At 43.8% G+C, this 18,762-nt stretch overlaps 2 protein-coding genes across 2 annotated transcripts in view; one reads left to right on the top strand and one right to left on the bottom strand.

The window, feature by feature from the left end:
* dph1 (diphthamide biosynthesis 1) overlaps positions 1-6,191 on the bottom strand; it is an 87,621-nt gene extending 81,430 nt beyond the window's left edge. Inside the window, exons 1-2 of the mRNA XM_080844691.1 lie at positions 6,137-6,191; positions 5,675-5,824 (exon numbers count right to left, since the gene is read on the bottom strand). Coding sequence (XP_080700817.1) covers positions 5,675-5,824; positions 6,137-6,188 — 202 coding nt within the window. The 5' untranslated portion in view covers positions 6,189-6,191. The remainder of the gene's footprint in view (positions 1-5,674; positions 5,825-6,136) is intronic.
* Positions 6,192-8,476: 2,285 nt separating this feature from the next.
* rtn4rl1b (reticulon 4 receptor-like 1b) overlaps positions 8,477-18,762 on the top strand; it is a gene marked incomplete at its 3' end in the record, with an annotated part of 111,050 nt that continues 100,764 nt past the window's right edge. The window contains exon 1 of the mRNA XM_080844690.1: positions 8,477-8,525. Within this exon, the coding sequence (XP_080700816.1) occupies positions 8,513-8,525 (13 nt within the window). The 5' untranslated portion in view covers positions 8,477-8,512. The remainder of the gene's footprint in view (positions 8,526-18,762) is intronic.

The following is an 18,762-nucleotide window of genomic DNA, read 5'->3' as shown; positions in this document are numbered from 1 at the left end:
GAAGACATCACTGAGGTTGAGGGCAAAGTAGAAGAGGTCATTCAAGAGGGAGGGCAACCTGCAGGGTCAAATGACGGAGAGGTCGGAGTGCAACAGGCCAAGGAGCAGATGTTCTTAGACAAGATGACACACGTTGTGATGGAGATCTGAAAGCAATTTTTTATGTTCTGGATACTCACTTCTCACTTGTTTGAATTAAATCCTAAAAAATGATAAATGTCTTTGCCCTACACTTACAGCAGAAACAATCAAACCAATACCTGTATTATCTCTTCACAAGCAAATAGCAGAAATAATGACAACCAAATGTGGTGCGACATTTTATTGTGTTCCAATAATAAGACAAAATAAACAGGTAACATATTATAGAAATACTATTACTCTAAAAGATATATACAATATATACTTACTATAAACAATATTTATATATATACATAAGAGAGAGAGAGAGAGAGAGAGAGAGAGAGACAAACACAGAACAGGCGCGTCCAGAGGCTTCTTGACTATAAACACAGTTCAATGTTGGCTGGTAGGTCAGACTGGGCATGTGGCATCACATGGGTGGCCTGGCAATCTTGTTCCGTTTGGCAGTGCTTGTCCTTAAGAAAGGAACTCATAATTACATATCTGACAGTAATTACAGCATTTCAAAGACATTACAACATCACTGTCAAAGTTAACACTACAGCTTTGGCTGATTTGTATGCAGTGACAAATATTCATAAAAAGTCATAACTATTGTGGGAGCCAAGTATTATCTGGCCATATTTGAGATTTACCAGAAATAGGCGTAGGTCTCCGTCAATTGCAAAATGAAAGTGCAAATTTGATGCAAGTCATTTTACTCTTTTTAGAATTACAATCATATCATTTGCAGAGTCATTTGCATTGCATCACATTTGTTTCTGTGATTTGTTACTATATTTGTGTTTGGTGACATTGGTTCGAAAACATTGTGGAAACAGCAGGTGGTGGTGGCTTTGTAAATCCATGCATCAAAGTTGTTGAAGTTGACTCCAAAAACACATAAATAAGCTACATCACATTTGTAAAATGTCCTATTCAGAGACAATGTTACATCACATACATGTTAACATAGCTACATAGTCTACTACCTATCTAACATTAACGTTGGGGTAAAACATAAAAGGTGTGTTGGCTACATAGTTCAGGAAAATAACAATTGACAACAATTGACAACTAACAAATAAACCCCAGGTAATTTACCTGTCACTTTGCAGGCCCTTCAGATCCCCTCAGTTGTTGCCATTGTTAAAGAGCCATAACGATGTTCACTCTTTTCCTAGTGGAAGTATATGTAGGAATAACGTTGGATGGAACTGGCTGCATTTCTGTGCCATTCCAGCTTCAGCTATATGTCTGCCTAGCCTTTGTGGAAGTCTCGTCGTGTGCAATGAGTGCATGGGGAAAGTGAGCGTGTGTAGATAGGTAGACAGGCAGGTAGGCCATCCAATCATTTCTTGTCATCGTCAGAGCATTTCATTTATTCATTGCTATTGGGATGTTAAGAGAATTTGAAGAAAGATAAGAAAAAAAATGCTTCTGATATACATTGCCTTCCCTGCCTTTAAAGGGATAGTTCGGGATTTTTGACATGAATCTCTATGGCATCCCCCATCACCAGTGTCATGCAATCACGCTGACTTACCGACCGCAGCGTCCTGTGAGCAGAGTTCTCGTCCAGTTTTGGTCAAACCGAAAGTAGTCCGGCAGGTTTGCTAGACCCAGCAAAATAAAAAGTTTCTCTTCCCAAAACATTATGTGTTCAAAAGAGTGATATATTTGCATCCCAAAAATATGGTAGTGGAAAAAGTCACACCTCGTTATCACTTGGCCCTATTTTCAGTACGCACGATACCGCAAACTCACAGCTAGGGTCTACCTGTTTGATTCGCGAAAGTTTGATTTGCCAAAGTTGCCTGAGAGAAACGTCCGTCACAGGAAAACGATGCTTTATGTCAATTTTATCAAATGTTGTCTCAGTTTTCATCGTTTTCCTGTGAAGGACGTTTCTCTCAGGCAACTTTGGCAAATCAAACTTTCGCGAATCAACTTTCGAGAATCAAACAGGCAGTCCCTAGCTGTGAGTTTGCGGTATCGTGCGTACTGAAAATAGGGCCAAGTGATAACGAGGTGTGACTTTTTCCACTACCATGTTTTTGGGATGCAAATATATCACTCTTTTGAACACATAATGTTTTGGGAAGAGAAACTTTTTATTTTGCTGGGTCTAGCAAACCTGCCGGACTACTTTCGGTTTGACCAAAACTGGACGAGAACTCTGCTCACAGGACGCTGCGGTCGGTAAGTCAGCGTGATTGCATGACACTGGTGATGGGGGATGCCATAGAGATTCATGTCAAAAATCCCGAACTATCCCTTTAAACTCTAGGCACATAGCATGAGAGTTCTGAAATACATTGCCTACCCTACCTTTAAACTCCAGACACATAGCATGAGAGTTCTGAAATACATTGCCTACCCTACCTTTTAACTCTTAACACATAGCATGAGAGTTCTGGGCATCCCCCCCAGACATGCTTGTTTGTTTAGTTTCCACTTGTTCTGTTCCTTCATACCTGCTCCCCCGAGCTCCTACTTCTTCACAGGTACAATTTGGTGTGCAAGACTGAGTAACCTGAAAGGCACGAAGGCAGAATTCATTGCAAAACACCCTGTGTGCAATTATCACCCAAACAACGCAACACGTTCGGCCCGTTCTCTCCCAAGTCAATAAAATCCTCCACTTCCGTTTCAACACTGTGTGTGTGTGTGTTTGACATTGAGATCAATTACCCTGATAGCCATTGTGGCTTTCAATCCACTGAAACCTGAACCAGTTTCACCATGAAAGGGCTCCTGATTTGGTTGATTTGCGAGGGACGATTAGGCGAGTAAAATCTCATAGAAAATGGAATCAATGCCCACAAAGAGCTGAAGCAAGGAATGGGAACAATTATGTGTCACGGTGGAAGAGTCTGACGCCAACTGCCAAGAAAAGGATTCAGAAAAGACAGCTTTGATGAGAAATACCCTGTGTGGTGTATTTAGGCTTCATTATCTCAAAAGATCTAAGGCTCGCTTAAAAAAAAGAAAAAAACTTGAAGCCTTCCCATAACTTGCAATAGTGGGATAGAGGAGATAATACTGCAGACTCTCACAGACTACATGATCAATTCCTGCACAGTCCCTGGGTGAAAAATCTCTTGAGAATTATGTCAGCTTAGAAGAATTTACATTTGAAAGCAAATGATTTAAGTTTGAAAGGGTTAAGAACAGATAAATAGGTGTGTGTTTGGTAAATGTAATGTAGCGAATGACAAGAAACCTGATGTGTAGCAGAGGTAGCCACATTTCCTAGTCAGCCTCCTAGCAAACATCTGAACAGCACACACACTTTCAATTAACTGTTAGCTTGATTCAAATTAGACCTGGAGTGGTTTTAGGGAGAAATCAGAAACACACAGGCTTGAGTGACAGATGAAGGCTTAAGGAAAGAGTGAGAGAATGACAGGACTACATGGAGTGTGTGTGTGAGAGAGAGAGAGAGAGAGAGAGAGAGAGAGAGGCAGAAGGGGGAGGAGGGGAGAGAAGACAAAGGAGGTAAAGCGGGGGGGGAGTGACCAGAGTGAATGTGAGGGTGCTGTGCAGTCGATAAGGTGATCCTTGACCTTGAAGCCCAGTGAGACCCGAGGCTTGCTCTAATGAAAATACACTGTGTCAAAACAGCAAAAAAAGAAAAAGTCAGTCTGTAGCTCTCCCCTGAAGAGCAAGGGGACCATGCAGCCAGGACTGAATTCTCCCCAACAACCACCTGTGAAAGCGCACCAAGGATGAAACACTTGTTTGTTGTCATTTGCTTCAATAGGTACTCGGAAATTTGGCACCGTTAAGAGCTTGGCTGTTTGGTGGCACGTTGACAAGAAATTGGCACGGCGTCCAGAACTGTGGAAATGCCCTTGGTCCGTCACCTGCTAAGCTATACTAAATGATTTAGCCACTGGCACATTTACGACACTGCTGTTGTAATCTGGGTACAGATTTTTCATTACAGTTCTCCACCTCTTTTTCTCCTTTTTATACATGTCTCCCTGGAAAGCATGTGAATGGTTGTGATGGTTTAAAACTTGAGTCAGTCTACTCATTGCCACCTGTCTGATGGTGTGGATCAGGCAAGTTCGAACATGTGGTGTGAGAATGCATTGGGTGTGATGCACTCAAACTGATACTATATTTAGAACAGCATAGATGACCATTGCCTTCTAGGGTCAGTACCTGGCCTTTTAACGGGATACTGTTCATTGGGAAATGACTGCTCATCACTCATTAAATTACTCTCAATTCAGATCCACAATACAAGCCAATACACTACATGGAATGTTGCTGACAGTTGGACGCTTCAGAGGGTGAACCAGCACACATTTAGTACACTTAAAGCAAAAGTATGCATAATTTTACCACTTTTGGGGATATGTTTTTATAAGTTCTTTTTGTATCATCTTCAAATTCACTTTGCTGGTATATGATCATGTGAAGGACAGATCAACACACCTGTCATCAACACTATCTGCCCTGTAGTTCGGAGGTTCAGGTCAGACACTCTTTGAGAATGTATGAAAAGCATTAACACCACGTCACCAACTACAACACCAAATAACAATAATTAGCATCCTAGCAAACTTTTATCAGTGTCTTGTGCTGTTGTTGGTGTTTGCCAGGCTTTTATATGCCTCTCAGGTAGATAGCTTCCTAGTTAAGACCCAAACTCCTTACAGCCAATTCAACACAACTCTATTTTTCATCATACAACCTTCAATGTTAAGTTATTTTCACTAATGTGAAAATAAAACTTAACAAGCCTATGCTGATTGTGATGCATAAAGCATTCATTAAAGTGCTAATGAGTGACCGCAAATGTATTCACTGAATCATCAGTGCATAATTGAAATGGGATAAGCAGATTATTTGTGGCGTTCTTTGCAGGGAAAAGAAAGTTTAATTTATGCTACTTACAATTTCCAACACAAATGGTAATTTTTTTACCATTGATCTCCCATGTTCCTTGTTTTCATTACATTACCTTTTAATAGGAATCATCTTTTTCTCCATTGTCAAATTCGATCGTGATACCCCAATTTGGCCTTGAGCTCAAACCCAAACTGATCCTGCTTGCTCAACTGTAGGTCACCAAAACTGCAAATGCCTCAGTCAAGCAAAACAGCAGGAAACGCATCCCTTAGGGCTGTGCACAAAAAACGCTGCTCTTTCTTACATTAGTGGTTTAAGACAATTTGTACTTTGTCAAACAAACATGATGCATTTTACAAGAACGTCATTTATGAATAGTGTGCCTTTATCTCTTCACAAACTTCTGCTCTCTTACTGCTCAGAAAAGCACATTTGATTGTGCATCACGTGCACAACGAATGGTAGGGGAGGATACACAGACACACAGAATAAACAAATGGCTGCTAGTGTCAGGCTTAGGGTTGTATTTCTCCAAATGTAATGCTGTTTTGGACAATTACAATTGAATTATTTTGAATACCATACTGATAACAGGAGAGAAAAATTACTTAAACCTAACAAACTGAAGGATCGAATCATGGACGGAGGTAAAAAAAAAAAAAAAAAACACACAAATATGACTTACCCCTCTTGGCTTTAGCCTGACGGACTCGCCAAACTGTCTTGTGAATTTCAAAGTTGTAGTTTGCTGGCAAGGCACGAATAGCCTCCTGTAACTCCTGGTCTGTCAGAATCTCATCCGGGATCTGATTTGCCACTCGCCTGGGACCACGTACTATGATTGACAAGGTTGACAGATACACCCATCAGCACTTGTTATGGAACTCAGTAAGGTTATTGATTTGGCTGGTTTTAACAGCCATTTCTACTGTTGTCGTAAATTATTCTTAGAGCTTCATGTTCGATTTGTTTTGCCTGTGTTGTTAATATGGCTAGCTGGCTAGCGCTGGCTATCCAACGCTGTTGAGAATCGATTAATACTAAAATAACTGAATAACATTCTATTACACCACCTTATGTGCCTTCATCAATCTTCCCATGACATTTTGTGTCCTGTATGGACATTGTGTGTCTACAATTAGCCTACCGTTCGCTCTTTTGGTAGCGACAATTTCTACCTCTCCTCCGGGCGCCGCCATCTCTTCTAACTCCAAACACGTGGGGGAGTAAAGACAGCATAAGTAGAGTATCGAATTGTGAAATCAATCATCGATGTAATCGAACCCAACCCCGAGTCTGGAAAGGTTTCCATTTCGCTCATTTCACACAGCCGTCACAATTAAACCAGCCCTATTATTATATTGTTTTAGTCGGCTAAAATAATCAAAGATTCTTCAAATAGCTTGTTGTTTTTTCCATCATAATTTAAACATTTAATTTCGGCTCTGATTGTCGAGTAAGCGGACTTTCTTTAAGAAAAATACAGGCTGTGGCCTAATTTTCATTTGCCATGTTTTTACTTTTTATAACAACATAACTAATAGCCTAATGGGTAGGTGGCAATAAGTTGTCAGTGTCTACGTTGTGTAATGTGGCTAGCATACGTAGGCTAAGTCTAACGAAGGTGAACTGATGTTTGCAATGAGAAAATCCGGGTTGACAGCAAATTGAGTCACTGCAAAGTTTTATTCAGCAATGAAAAGGCCTACTGATATAATCAGGGCTCATGGCCTACGTAAGCCCCTTTCTTGATTTCAGAGGTTTGTAGGCAGTATGTTTAGGATATGATGGTCTATGTCACTGAAACTGCATAAGCAGTTACTTTTTAATCTATCTGGTTGAAATAACACATACTAGTATCCTACAAATGTGGCGGCCTAAAATCTATGTTGTTTTAGGCAACAACATGCCCACCAACATGATCTTGGAATCATGTCTATGAAACTAAGGTATCATCTCTCAAATTCAGTTGAGAATATGTGACATGAATGAGAGAAGGACTTGACAAAATGTCTAAGCCGAATAGCATATAGGCTATCTTGTAAACTACAACAACATAGCAGTAGACCTATGTCTCACAAGGAAAATGGACATCGGATGACTACGGAGTTGTCTACGGAATGTGCATATTTGAATATGACAAGGAAAAGGGAATGTGTAGCCTATATTTGTATTAAAAAATAATAAGGAAATGAATCCCTAAAGGTCAGCCAATCACTGTTCTCTAATTCTTAGAAGTTCAATTGTGGAAGAGCAAAATCCGACTGCGTTTGTGTCAGCGCAGGCCTAGCCAGCACTTGTGATATTATATTAGCTTATGTGTTGGACAATGCTGGAAGTTTGCATATGTCAGTATATTTAAGTATTGCGTATTGTAATTAACTGTTGTTTGTTTTCTCTCTTCTTTGTAGAAACATACATTAAAGTTATTACTTCATTAGTCCAAGAATAAATGTATCATGGCATAGGCTTTCTTCCCGGATACACCTCAGCGGTCACGCTCATTTTACCATTAGTTATTTATGGGAACAACAATAGAATATATTCACACACTGTTCGCTGATCTCAAACATTTGAAAGTCATGTCCTATACTATTTGCGACGTGAAGGCACACATACAGTAGGCTACGGATCACCGGCGCTGCTCAGCTGGATGTCAGCGAAGCGCACCACATCCACTTGGCTCTGGCCGCATTAGTCAGAGGGGACACGGCAGGACGGCACCACAGTCAGCTTGGTCCTGGTGAACAATGCAGAAATCAGGAGACGCGTAAAGGATGCTGAGGATCGAAGACTTTATTCCACGTTTGAATATGTTGTGCTGCAGGATCTGAGTAGGAAGGGAGGACAGGACATCTCCCCGTAGTTGCTGGAACTACCGAGACATTTTGCGCGGCGGGTCTTCATGCGCAGGTAACAGGCTCTCCAGGATTTATCAGCAAAGGACATAAAACGAAAAGGAACCTGTGGACTATTATAAATGACAGCTAAAACCCTGTATAGTCTGGGTCTAAGTCTTTGTCGATATGGAATGTACTCAGTGGTTTTAACTGATTAAGGCTATTGCTTCTCGGACACAGACGGAGCGTTTCCTTGTAGCCTACAATTGTGTAACAGCTTTGTTGTTCACTTGCGCTTGTGTGGAGCGTAAACGCACATTGTGGGTCATCGTCTATTAGGCGATGAAGGGTTCACAGAGGATTTTGTAAATACGTCTCTTTGAAACAAATAATGTTTATAGTGTTTCAGGAGTGTTCTGCATGTTTGACATGACAATTTAACTTCACGGGATGAGAAGGATCGTCGTATGCGTCCATCGCATTACAATCCACCATCAACTCTTTCCCGAGTTTTCTAAGAGGAGCAGAAAGGGGCCGTAAGACGACGCGGCGTTTGTTATCCTGATATAAGTCAACTCTGCAACTTTGCATGGTGCCACCTTCAAACCACGAAAGCTGATTTAAAGTGGAATACAAGAATAGATGATCAGCAGAGGACAGCGCCCGAAATAACAGCTTCCAACATGTTCAAAAGGGGTAAGTTTAATTGTTAAACTTTTCTTAACGATTTCATATCTTGTGTGTGTTATCGTTACCCGCGCACTGCAATAGTAGCCTATCGTTATATATGCTACTCGTGCACGCAGGAATAAGGTAATTCAATGGGCATATCCAGCTAGGCTAATACGAGTTTGATTACGAGGCAAACAAATATTCAGCATCACAGAAGCATATGCATGTCCAGTTTTCAGTGTCAGTTTTATGGTTGTCTGTAAATATGGCTGAAACTTAGAACAGATGTCTCTGACGGGGTTGATGAGATTACTCGAGCCTAACGTGAGAGGGCTGAATGTGCAAGTCAGACGTGAATAAAATATTAATCAATATCACGAAATATTATTCTTAAGACTTAAAGGGAGGATGCCGCACTGCAGTTTATCAGGCGCTCTTCCACTGGAAAGCACCGGGATGTCTGCTTGGTTTAGTCTGGTGCCCTGATTGTCCACATAATATTTGGTTTTGTTTTTAGTTTATGGGATCGTTGAAAAAATCTAAACGAGAAAACAGTTAACGTATTTTGTTGAGTAACAGATCAGTGTCTAGAAAATTAACTGGGCCAGAACACTCGTACCGAGCGAGGAAGTGCTGTGGACTCCTAAATCTGTGGATGCTGCTAAATCTGTGGATGCTCCTAAATCTGGATGTGATTATCTAAAATGTAGCCAATCCAAACGACATTGATCTTGAAAGTCGTGAAACAAAAGTCATCTTTTAACTGGCAACACTGGACCTGATAAAAATCCCCTATTATAAACATGAAGTCCTCGTTTACTCCCCATCGCGCCACCATCTCCCTCTGATTAGACTTTAAACACCCAGCCTATTAGTAACATTACCCAATCTCACTAATCTCAGACAAACACGTATTTTAACATTAACATCTGTTTCGTCGATATAATTATTCAGCTTTAAGTGTCACGGCATGGGCGTTTTGAAGTATGGCAACAGTAGTCTATACTTATAAGTAGCTAACAAATACAGCCCATCCTGTGTATTGTGAAATATTTGACATTTTACATCGTCGGTTTTAACGTAGCCAATTTTGCTCCGCAGCCAACCTCATATGAAGAGAATAGCTGTCGAACGTATTTGTGTCTAAAATTGTGAAATACAGACAAATCTTCAAAGGCGAATAGTTTGTAGACATTTTCAAATGGGTAGGTTATTAGAAATGCGTGCTTTCCAGCCCCGAATCTCTCGGATATGCTTATCGTTGGTTGCTATCAAATGAGTACTATTTCTTGAGCAGTTGACGTGGGTTTTTCACAGTAATACTGAAGATTTAAAAAAAGAAAATCACGATGCAGGGGTGCCTGAAGATATACACTGAAGTACACATGTGTTTTTTGTAGATCATCTGATCATCTTCATTGATCATTCATTCTTCACTGATTGAGACTACATGATTATGATACCTCTTAGTAGCCTATGTTGTTGTGCTGCTCTGCTATATCTATTGCAGATAGCCTACTGAATGTCAGACATGCAAGGTCTGTCTTGAGTAAATTCGGACGGTTCCCCTCCCTCTCTCAGGGGACCTTCATTGTTATCCATGGCCGAATCGTTTTGTTTTCATTTTACGGACAGAATGATTTGCACCGTTTTTCCAATAATACATTAGAATGTGCTGAGTAGAGTGGTTGGAAAGTGTGAATGTGCTTTAAGTCATTTCAGGCATAAAGGCTTTAAGGCCTGGTAACCGTTGAAATACACCACCAGCTCGAATGTTAAAGTTTTCCATTTTCAATAGCAAATGCAAAAGGTTTATTTTTCAAACAGCATACTAGGTTTGCCAAGGCATAAGCTATGATCTTCAGAGGCTAAGGAGACAGCATTCGCTTGTTATCTCTGCATGAAATAATTTTAGACATTCTGTGCTCTGCATGTGAAATAATCTGATGTGCTAATGTCTCTGCAGCATTCATCATAACATTTGGTGTGTCACACACAGACCAACATACACACTCACACTGTTCTTCATCTGAAGGACGTTTTATACACACACACAAACACACACACACACACACACAAATGCATAGACACACACACAAACAAAGTGTGAAGGTGTTCTTGAAGATGTGAGATACCATTAGTCATGCATTGCCTCACTGTGAGGAGTTGGGTATCAGATGTCTATTTATCTCGTATGTAATCTTCCTCAAGCAATGCATGGTATCTGTCTAAAAGCCTTAAGGTAAAGCTGAAGACCAGTGTACCTTCCGTGTGTGTGTGTCTGTGTGTGTGTGTGTGTGTGTGTGTGTGTTTGTATGCACGTGTGTGTGTGTGTGAGGATGTGTTTATGTGCACATATTCTGTGTGTGTTTGTGTGTGTGTTTGATGCCATGATGAATTTGTGCACATGGCAGTGCTGACCAAACCCTTTACTATCACTGATGTTTGCATCTGTGTGTCTGGCTCCGCCATGTACGGTGCAGCAGTAACCACTGTCTGCTCGAGCTGCTTCCTCTCCGCTGGTGGCGTCTGATTACTGCACTCTGAGAAGCCTCCCCCATCCACCCACCTCACCTACCCCACCCCAGTCTCCCTTTGCCCAGTCAGCCAGCCATGGAGCAGACACTGGGTGAGACGTGTCAGAGGAGGGGTGCACGATACATGACAGGGGATGCGTACACTGCTGTGATGTGCAATAATTGCTGCGGGTTGTCACTCTTGGATTTGGATGGATGATTGGGGGAATTGGTGGTGAAATGATGAATTTGATCTGATTGTCTCCGAAAACAGACATTCAGTGCACTCATGCATGTTCAGGAATACACCAGCAGATGAGGGCAAGCATTGTATCTCCTCTTCATAAACACAGATACAAATGCATGACATATACAGACATACTGTATATGCACACACACCCATATAGATGGGCCTCCTCATCTTGAAACCACCACAGAAAGACGGATATTTTATCTGCACTTGACAGAGGACATGATGTACATTTGCATTACCTTACTGCATCAGAGATACTCAGACTGAAGTGTCCTTCACAATGTAATTGACTTGTTTTTCTGGGTTGTCTTATATAGAGCATTATCTCAGCCACTGTTTCTAAATGTACTGTGCAACTGTGAAGGCTGCAGACTTCTGGGTGCCCATCCTCCAAATCTATTTACATGCATTTCGACAAATGTATTCCGTGGCTGGAAGAATTCAGTTCATTTGAAATTGTGATCAGTCTCACTTCCAGAGCGTGTATCTCAGACAAATAAATTGAGGTGGAGAAGGACATTTACCTGATTTTATGCTGCAAATAGGTTTGTCTTGCCGGGCTTCTGCATTGCATTCTGGGTAAAAAAAGGAATCTCCACTTGAACTGACTTGATATTTGGCTGAAAGGTCTTGTCCTGCTGTGTGTGAGGGGTTCATCATGGAGTGGTCGTGGGGAAGGAGCGTTGATGAGAGTGATTAACAGGCACAAAGGCTGGTGAAGAGAGCAGGGGAAGAAACAGCCTTGGCCCTATGCTCCTATGCTTCACACCTGTTCAGATATTTCAATTTCGTCTTTCAACCTTATTCTCTCCTCATTTCATTAGATTTGGCGACACACTAATTATAAACATGTGCAACGAATGCACACAACACATGTGTTACTCAAAGGCAACATGACGTTGAGCATCAGTGTTAACACAAGCCCTGAGGCGTGTTTGAATTGCATTTGATGGTTTTGACCTTGTTATCCTATGTTTTGACAGCATCAAGCCACGTGCCATGCAGTGCAGTTGCTGCAAGGAAGTAGTACCAGTTGAATGCGTTTCTGTGGTGTATGAGCCACCCTGTAATCCCATCATGCTGTGATGTTTGCTTCTAATTTGATGCTATTGTCAGTCAGAGCGTGGCCCATGATCGTGGGGCTTGACGAACCCTCGCTGACAGGTATGGAGAGCGCCCCTGGCAGCGTGGGGCCGACGTGTAGTTGAAGAGGAGAAAGTGGAGAGGAGAAAAACATAAACCTCAGACTGATCCTTTAAATCTTTCTAAGCTTCCAGAGAAGGGAAGAGAAAAAAATGCACAATGAGGAACATGTTGGGGAGGGAGAAACACTTTCAGCCCTTAATGTGAGGCTTTTAAACGGATACATATTTAAAACAGAACTCCACCTCTCCTTGGCATGCAAACAGCACCCCCCTGGGATAATGACCTCAATAATAAGCAACAATATCATCTATCAACGCCAACCAAAACCAAAAGACTTGAACTCATTAAAGCGGGCCTGCTCAATTTGGAGTGGGCCTGATCCACCTTTCACCAAGCAAAGTATCTCTTGTAATTGACAGAGTATTACTCCTTATCGGCTAGCTGAGCTCCAATTACTCCGCAGCTAGGCAGCTCACCTCAGACCGGCCTGCATGTCAAGCAGCTGATTTGCGAACGGACGCTGTCTGAATCAGAAACAAAAAAGAAAACGTCCATAAAAAAAGAAACCGAACAGAGCCGAAGAATGGGTCCTCGCTTGCTCGTTCCCCTGGATCCCTTCCTGTGGCATCCGTCCACGACATGACACTCTACAGCGAATGATGAGTAATTAACAGGAAGGTGTGGGCAGGAGCCTTGGCTGCCAAGGATAGATGTAATTTTTCACGGCAGATCGTCGTCTCCCCCCAGAGCACTCCCAGTGTCCTCTTTATGTAACCATCAGCTAATTCGAACTGATTAAGGGCAGAGGATTTGGCTTAAAAGAGAGAAAGGACTGTTACCGTTCGGCTAATAAATCTTATCCTTATGCAGCCTAAGGAAGCGGGACAGATCATTAAATCAAGAGTACATTTTTTTTTGTTCCAGAGGAGAGCAGGCGGGAGGGAAGGAGGGTATCTCAGCATTTTATCAGCTCTCCTTTCTCCCTCTCTCTCTCTCTCTCTCTCTCTCTCACTCTCTGTCCCTGCCCTTTAGAACCACCTGAATCCTCAGCAAATATTGCTGTTTTCTCTTTGTTGTGAAAATGAGATGCAGGCTTGGTTGTTAGCAAATGATAATGAGGTGAAAGAGACAAACAACCCTAAGCCCTGTTGGTTTTCCTGCTATTAATAATTAATATCTGATGAAGTGGCTAATTGCAGTTTAAAGGTCAATGTCAATGTCAACGACATTGATCTTGTGAGAGTGCAGAGGGGAGGGGGGGGGGGGGGGTGGTGGTGGTGGTGGTGGTGTGGGGTTGGGGGCTAGCGGGGCTTGGCGGAATGAGGACAACAGTCGTGGGCCATGTTGACTGTAATCCCAGGTGCGCCTCCCCCCTTCTCCTCTGTCAAGGGGGCTCATGCTGAGGCCCCTTCCCCAGGTGACATTGCCCTTGTGTGCTGAGACAGTGTTTCAGTCCCCAGCGTGGACAGTGCGGCTGGCATCTGCCCTTCCACCAATGACAGATACCGCAATGCCAGCTGAAGGGTCATGGGGAGCTGCTGTGACATAGACACAAATGTACACACATACACACAAATACAACCACGCACCCACAAACGCACCCACAAACAGACACACACACACACACACACACACACACACACACACACACACACACACACACACACACACACACACACACACACACACACACACAACACACACAGGCAAGCTTATTCTATTTCAGCTTGGCAATGCCAGGTGAAGGGTAATGGAAAGCTCCTATGACACTGACCAAAGTAGATGCATACACATTGGCGTGACACAGACATCAGTGCATACACAACAACAGGAACACTGGCCGAGCATGACATTCGTTCATGCATGAGCGTGCCTAAGGGTCATATGCCAATCACAGTGAATTCTCTGACTTCAATAATTCAGGGCCTTGTCCGTTGTGTTTGCCATTGTGCTGGGCACATGTTCAAACAGAGGTGCCTCCATTGGCTGTGCGCTTAATTAAAGTGCTCAGCGGGAGACAGATAATAGCAGAAGAAGAAGAAGAAGAAGAAGAAAAAAAGAGACATTGGTTTCTTTAACAGTGCTTCCAGAAGCCCTCTGTCTGCCTCCCTCTCTCCCTCCCTTCCCTTCCCTCGTTCTCCCCCCTCTCCCCACATCTCTCTATCTCCATTAATGAGATGGTTTATTGTGACAGTAAAATCTGAATTGAGTTTCTCTAACAGCCAGGCTCCCCGTGTTCCGGTGAATGTTATCGCTGCTCTTACCTCTGTCGGTGAGCAGCCCATCGCCGTGGAGAGCCCATGGGGTTTGGACACTGGGCACAGCACCCCTCCACCACCCACCCCTGTCCCCACCCACCACCTTGCCATCATCAGTAGCACCACCTCCAGCTAGGGAGAGATTACAATAGCTGTTTAATGTATTCACTCAGTGGCTCCAGATACTGGCTGCTACAGTCCTCTATCCTCACTGCCACGTCGCTAAATCTCCAGCTGGGAGAGTGGGCACCGAAATGAATAAAATGGCTGATTATAGGCCCCACGGATCATCTTTAAGAGCCAATACCCTGCTGCTACCTGTAAGAAGATGTTCTTTAAAGGTGCAAAAAAAAAAATGTGATGTTGAAAGGTGGATGAAACAAGTTGGATGTGCATTTGTATAGGATATTAAAAAGTAGATATGACAATCCATTGGGTGCAATTGGATATATATATTTTTAATTGCCACTATTAAAGAGGGTGAGTTTGAAATTGCGCATGAGGATAAGGAGAGGCCGCCAAGCCAGATGGAGTAGCAGGTATTAAAGAAATGTGGGGCAAGATCTGTCTTACAAATCTTATTCAAATCCACCCCAACTGTCTCCCTCATTCCCTGAGAAACACTCCAGCAGAAGTCTGCCTGTTATTAAAGGTCTGTTCGGAGCAGCTGGGCACCAGAAGAGGATTTGTCACATCTCTCTGTCTCCTCACATATCAGCACCAACACCTGTGTGTCTGCGCTGCATATCCGGCACAGTGTTTTTATCCTTGTGTTTTAGAAAGGAACAGATCCCCTCTTTTTCATTCTTTTCCATTTTTTGTATAGTCGGAAAATTGAAAAAGAAGAAAGGGGGGGTCCTTGACATTTATCAGCATTTTTTTTTTCTTCACAGAGTAGGCAGGATGAATGCGTAGGCTGCAGGGAAGGGGAGGCCTTGGCATGCAGCTCCTCAGAGGGCTCTTGATGTAAACCTTGACTTCACAGAGGGGGGATGGCGCCCAGGCTCACAGTCGTGGCAGTAGCACAAAAGGTGCCACTTCCATCCTCATTGAGCCAGCCCACTGCTGGTTTGAATGTGTAGGTGCACTCTTACTCCACTGTGTGGGGTGGTTGATGTGCTAAGTGTATGTGTGTGTGTGTGGGTGTGTGTGTGTTTGTGTGAGAGAGAGTGTGTGTGTGTGTGTGCACATGTGGAGGGAGGGAGTGTGAAGAAGAGAAAGGGAGAGAAGACAGAGACAACACACAGGTTGTGTTTGTGGGGGTGTGTGTAAAATAAACAGATAGAGCAATATAGATACAGAGGCAGAGAGAGTGTGTGTGTGTGTGTGAGTGTGAAAGAGAGAGAGGCCATCCTGGGAGTTAAATCCTGGTGTGAGGGTTTTCTGTCGACAGAAGCAGTGATGTTAGCTGCTCTACATTCGAAGCACACAGCTGTGAGTGAGGGATGAGTTTGCATTCCAATGAAGTGCCTTCTCCTGAGCCTGAAGATTCCCTCATATTGACTGCTTTACATGGACCATCTTCTCTGCTCAAAGGCTGCGGAGCCGGAGAACGTGACTCTCGTTCAAAGATGGTGGGTTCTGAAGGCGCTCCACCCAAGTGTCTTTCTATGAGCGTCGAGGTTTGTGTGCATCGGGTTTAGAATGTAATGGAAAGAGAATAAGTCTTTGAGACACCACATTTAATCCCTCAAGTAAGTCCCTTCACTTCTCCACAGCAAACAGAATAATAATTCTCACTCTCCCTGCTATCAGAAAGAGACAAACAGAAAAACTGAATGGTTGCCCCAAGTGGCAAACACCCAATGTCTGTCCACTTCCTGCCCCTGCCAGCCAAGGCTTCAATCACACACACACACACACACACACACACACACGCCTTCCATCCCAGACAGAGTAATCAAAGAAAAGAAACACAGGGCAGATGGGGGACCACTGATAAATCTGGTTTTCTCCGAGCTTTTCAGGCTTAGTATTAGCAGCCCCGACATTAAAGCCCCGCTTACAAATTAGACCAGATCTAGATCTTGCATCTACCAAAAGCTCACAGGGGAATACCCAAAACAAGCCTGAACGAGGAGGACAGGTGGTGGAGATGAAGGAATGGTTGGTGTTGTACCTGCTACTGTCGCCAGGCTAGGCTTACGTGAGCGCTGTTTACTGTCAACACTGTAATGATTCTATACTGCCCTGGGAGTGACAGCGTTTGGCGCTGAGGCACTTTTGGCTGTGATATTAGCTCAGCAGATTTGTCCCCGTTTCCCGCAGCACAGGCCCTGTCAATTATTCAAAAGAGCAAAACAACGGCGGAGAGGAGACAGTACTTTGTGTGAGAGCAGCTCATTTGCATGCGCGCTCCCCCCTCCCAGGTGACTGTCGCCAATTCAGGCCATAATAAAGCCCTGTTTCATCCACGCGTCTCCGTCTGCACCCTCGTTCGCCACACGGCCCCATTTATACCAACCTCACAACCCAGACAAACACACACAGAACAAGAAACGGCTTTAAAAACCCAACAAAACAAAACAAAACAAACAAACCAAAGCAACATGGAGCCATGCCTGCTGAGGGAGGGGTTGAAGGGAGGTGAAAATATGAGAAGACTACTGAGGCTAACATTGAGGGAAGAGGACAACACACAAAAACTGCACATTTAGCAGTATATTTACATATCTAGAGGGGAGACAAAGCTGGCAGGGAAGTGTGGAGAAAGGAAAAAGAAGAAAAGAGAGATAGCAAAGTGAGAGTGTGAAAGAGAGAAGGGGGTAAGAGAGTCACTGAGAAAAGACAGGGAGAGAGAGGGAGACAAAGAACGAAACCGCTGCAGGGACAAGCATGGGACAAGCATTAGCGTCTGACAGCCCTCTAATGGAAGACGCAGGTCTTCTGTGACACGCCTGCTCACTCCACTGATAGATCCGTGGGTTAGCAGTTTCTGGGAGTTTGCCAGCTTTCGAGGAGGACCGGCAGCCACATGGGCTAGTGCCGCCGGCACAAAATGGGCCAATAGCGGGGTGGGCAGGAGGTGGAGAGACTGCCGGCTCTCTCCAAGCTCTGGCAGAGTCCCTCCCCCCTCCTCTTGTCTTCCCCAGGCTTCTGGCTCCTTTCTGCCCTGGTCACAGTGGGATCAGTCTGCAGTCCGATAAGTCATGCGCTAATGATCAAACGGCCAGCGTGTGTGTGTATGTGTGTGTTTGTGTGTGTGTGTGTGTGTGTGTGTGTGTGTGTGTGTGTGTGTGTGTGTTGTGAGGATGCGCCCTCGGACGCCTCGGGCTATCTCTGCCCGGAATATGCACCGCAGCCCTCTGTAATAGGTCATTCGTTTGGTCACGCAAAAGAGAGAAATAATGACTCCTCACACACATCTCCTTTTATTTCTCAGCACTTTAAGAAAAGTAAGCACGACTGCAATGCTCTAGTGACTCTAAAACCATGGCGAACGTGTGAAAGGATGGTGGCAGAAAAGAGGTCTGTGTACTCATGGGGACATGAAGAGCAGTAGAGACTATGATTATGGAGAGCAGGGGCTAATTAAAGAGGGGTGGATCAGAGACAGAGGTGAGGGTGGTGTGTGTGTGTGTGTGTGTGTGTGGAAGCGGGGGGAGGTGGTGTGTGTGTTGGGATCATTAGTGGCCCTGTGTGCCGGAGGTTGTGTCAGTGTTAAGAGACTGCGAGGAAGCTTGATGACTCCTGAGATTAGTGAGGCGGTGGGCCGTACGCGTAGTGAATCCCTGCTTCAGAAGAAGAGGCGGTGGGCGTAGTAGCAGGTGGACCCTGGCGGTGGCACAGGCACAGACCAGTGGCAGCTGCAGGGTTAACCCCTCGTGTGCCAGCGGGGACCATGATGGGGACAAAATGAGTTTTTCATTGTTCAGAGATGAAGAGGAGCAGCAGAACCTGGCTGCAGGAAAGACAAGTGAAAGGGGTGCACTCCTTTGTGTGTGTGTGTGTGTGTGTGTGTGCCTCTGCGTGTGTATGTGTGTGTGTGTGTGTGTGTGTGTGTCTCTGTGTGTATCTCTGTTTGTGTGTGTGTGTGTGTTTTGCCTTTTCTTTCCAGGCCAAGGTTCTATCTAAAACGACTTCATTAT

Source organism: Sprattus sprattus (genome assembly GCF_963457725.1).
Source record: "Sprattus sprattus genome assembly, chromosome: 9".
In the NCBI taxonomy this organism is placed as follows: Eukaryota; Metazoa; Chordata; class Actinopteri; order Clupeiformes; family Clupeidae; genus Sprattus; species Sprattus sprattus.
Note: the sequence above shows the minus strand (reverse complement) of the source record. Positions and strands in the feature narration are given on the sequence as shown.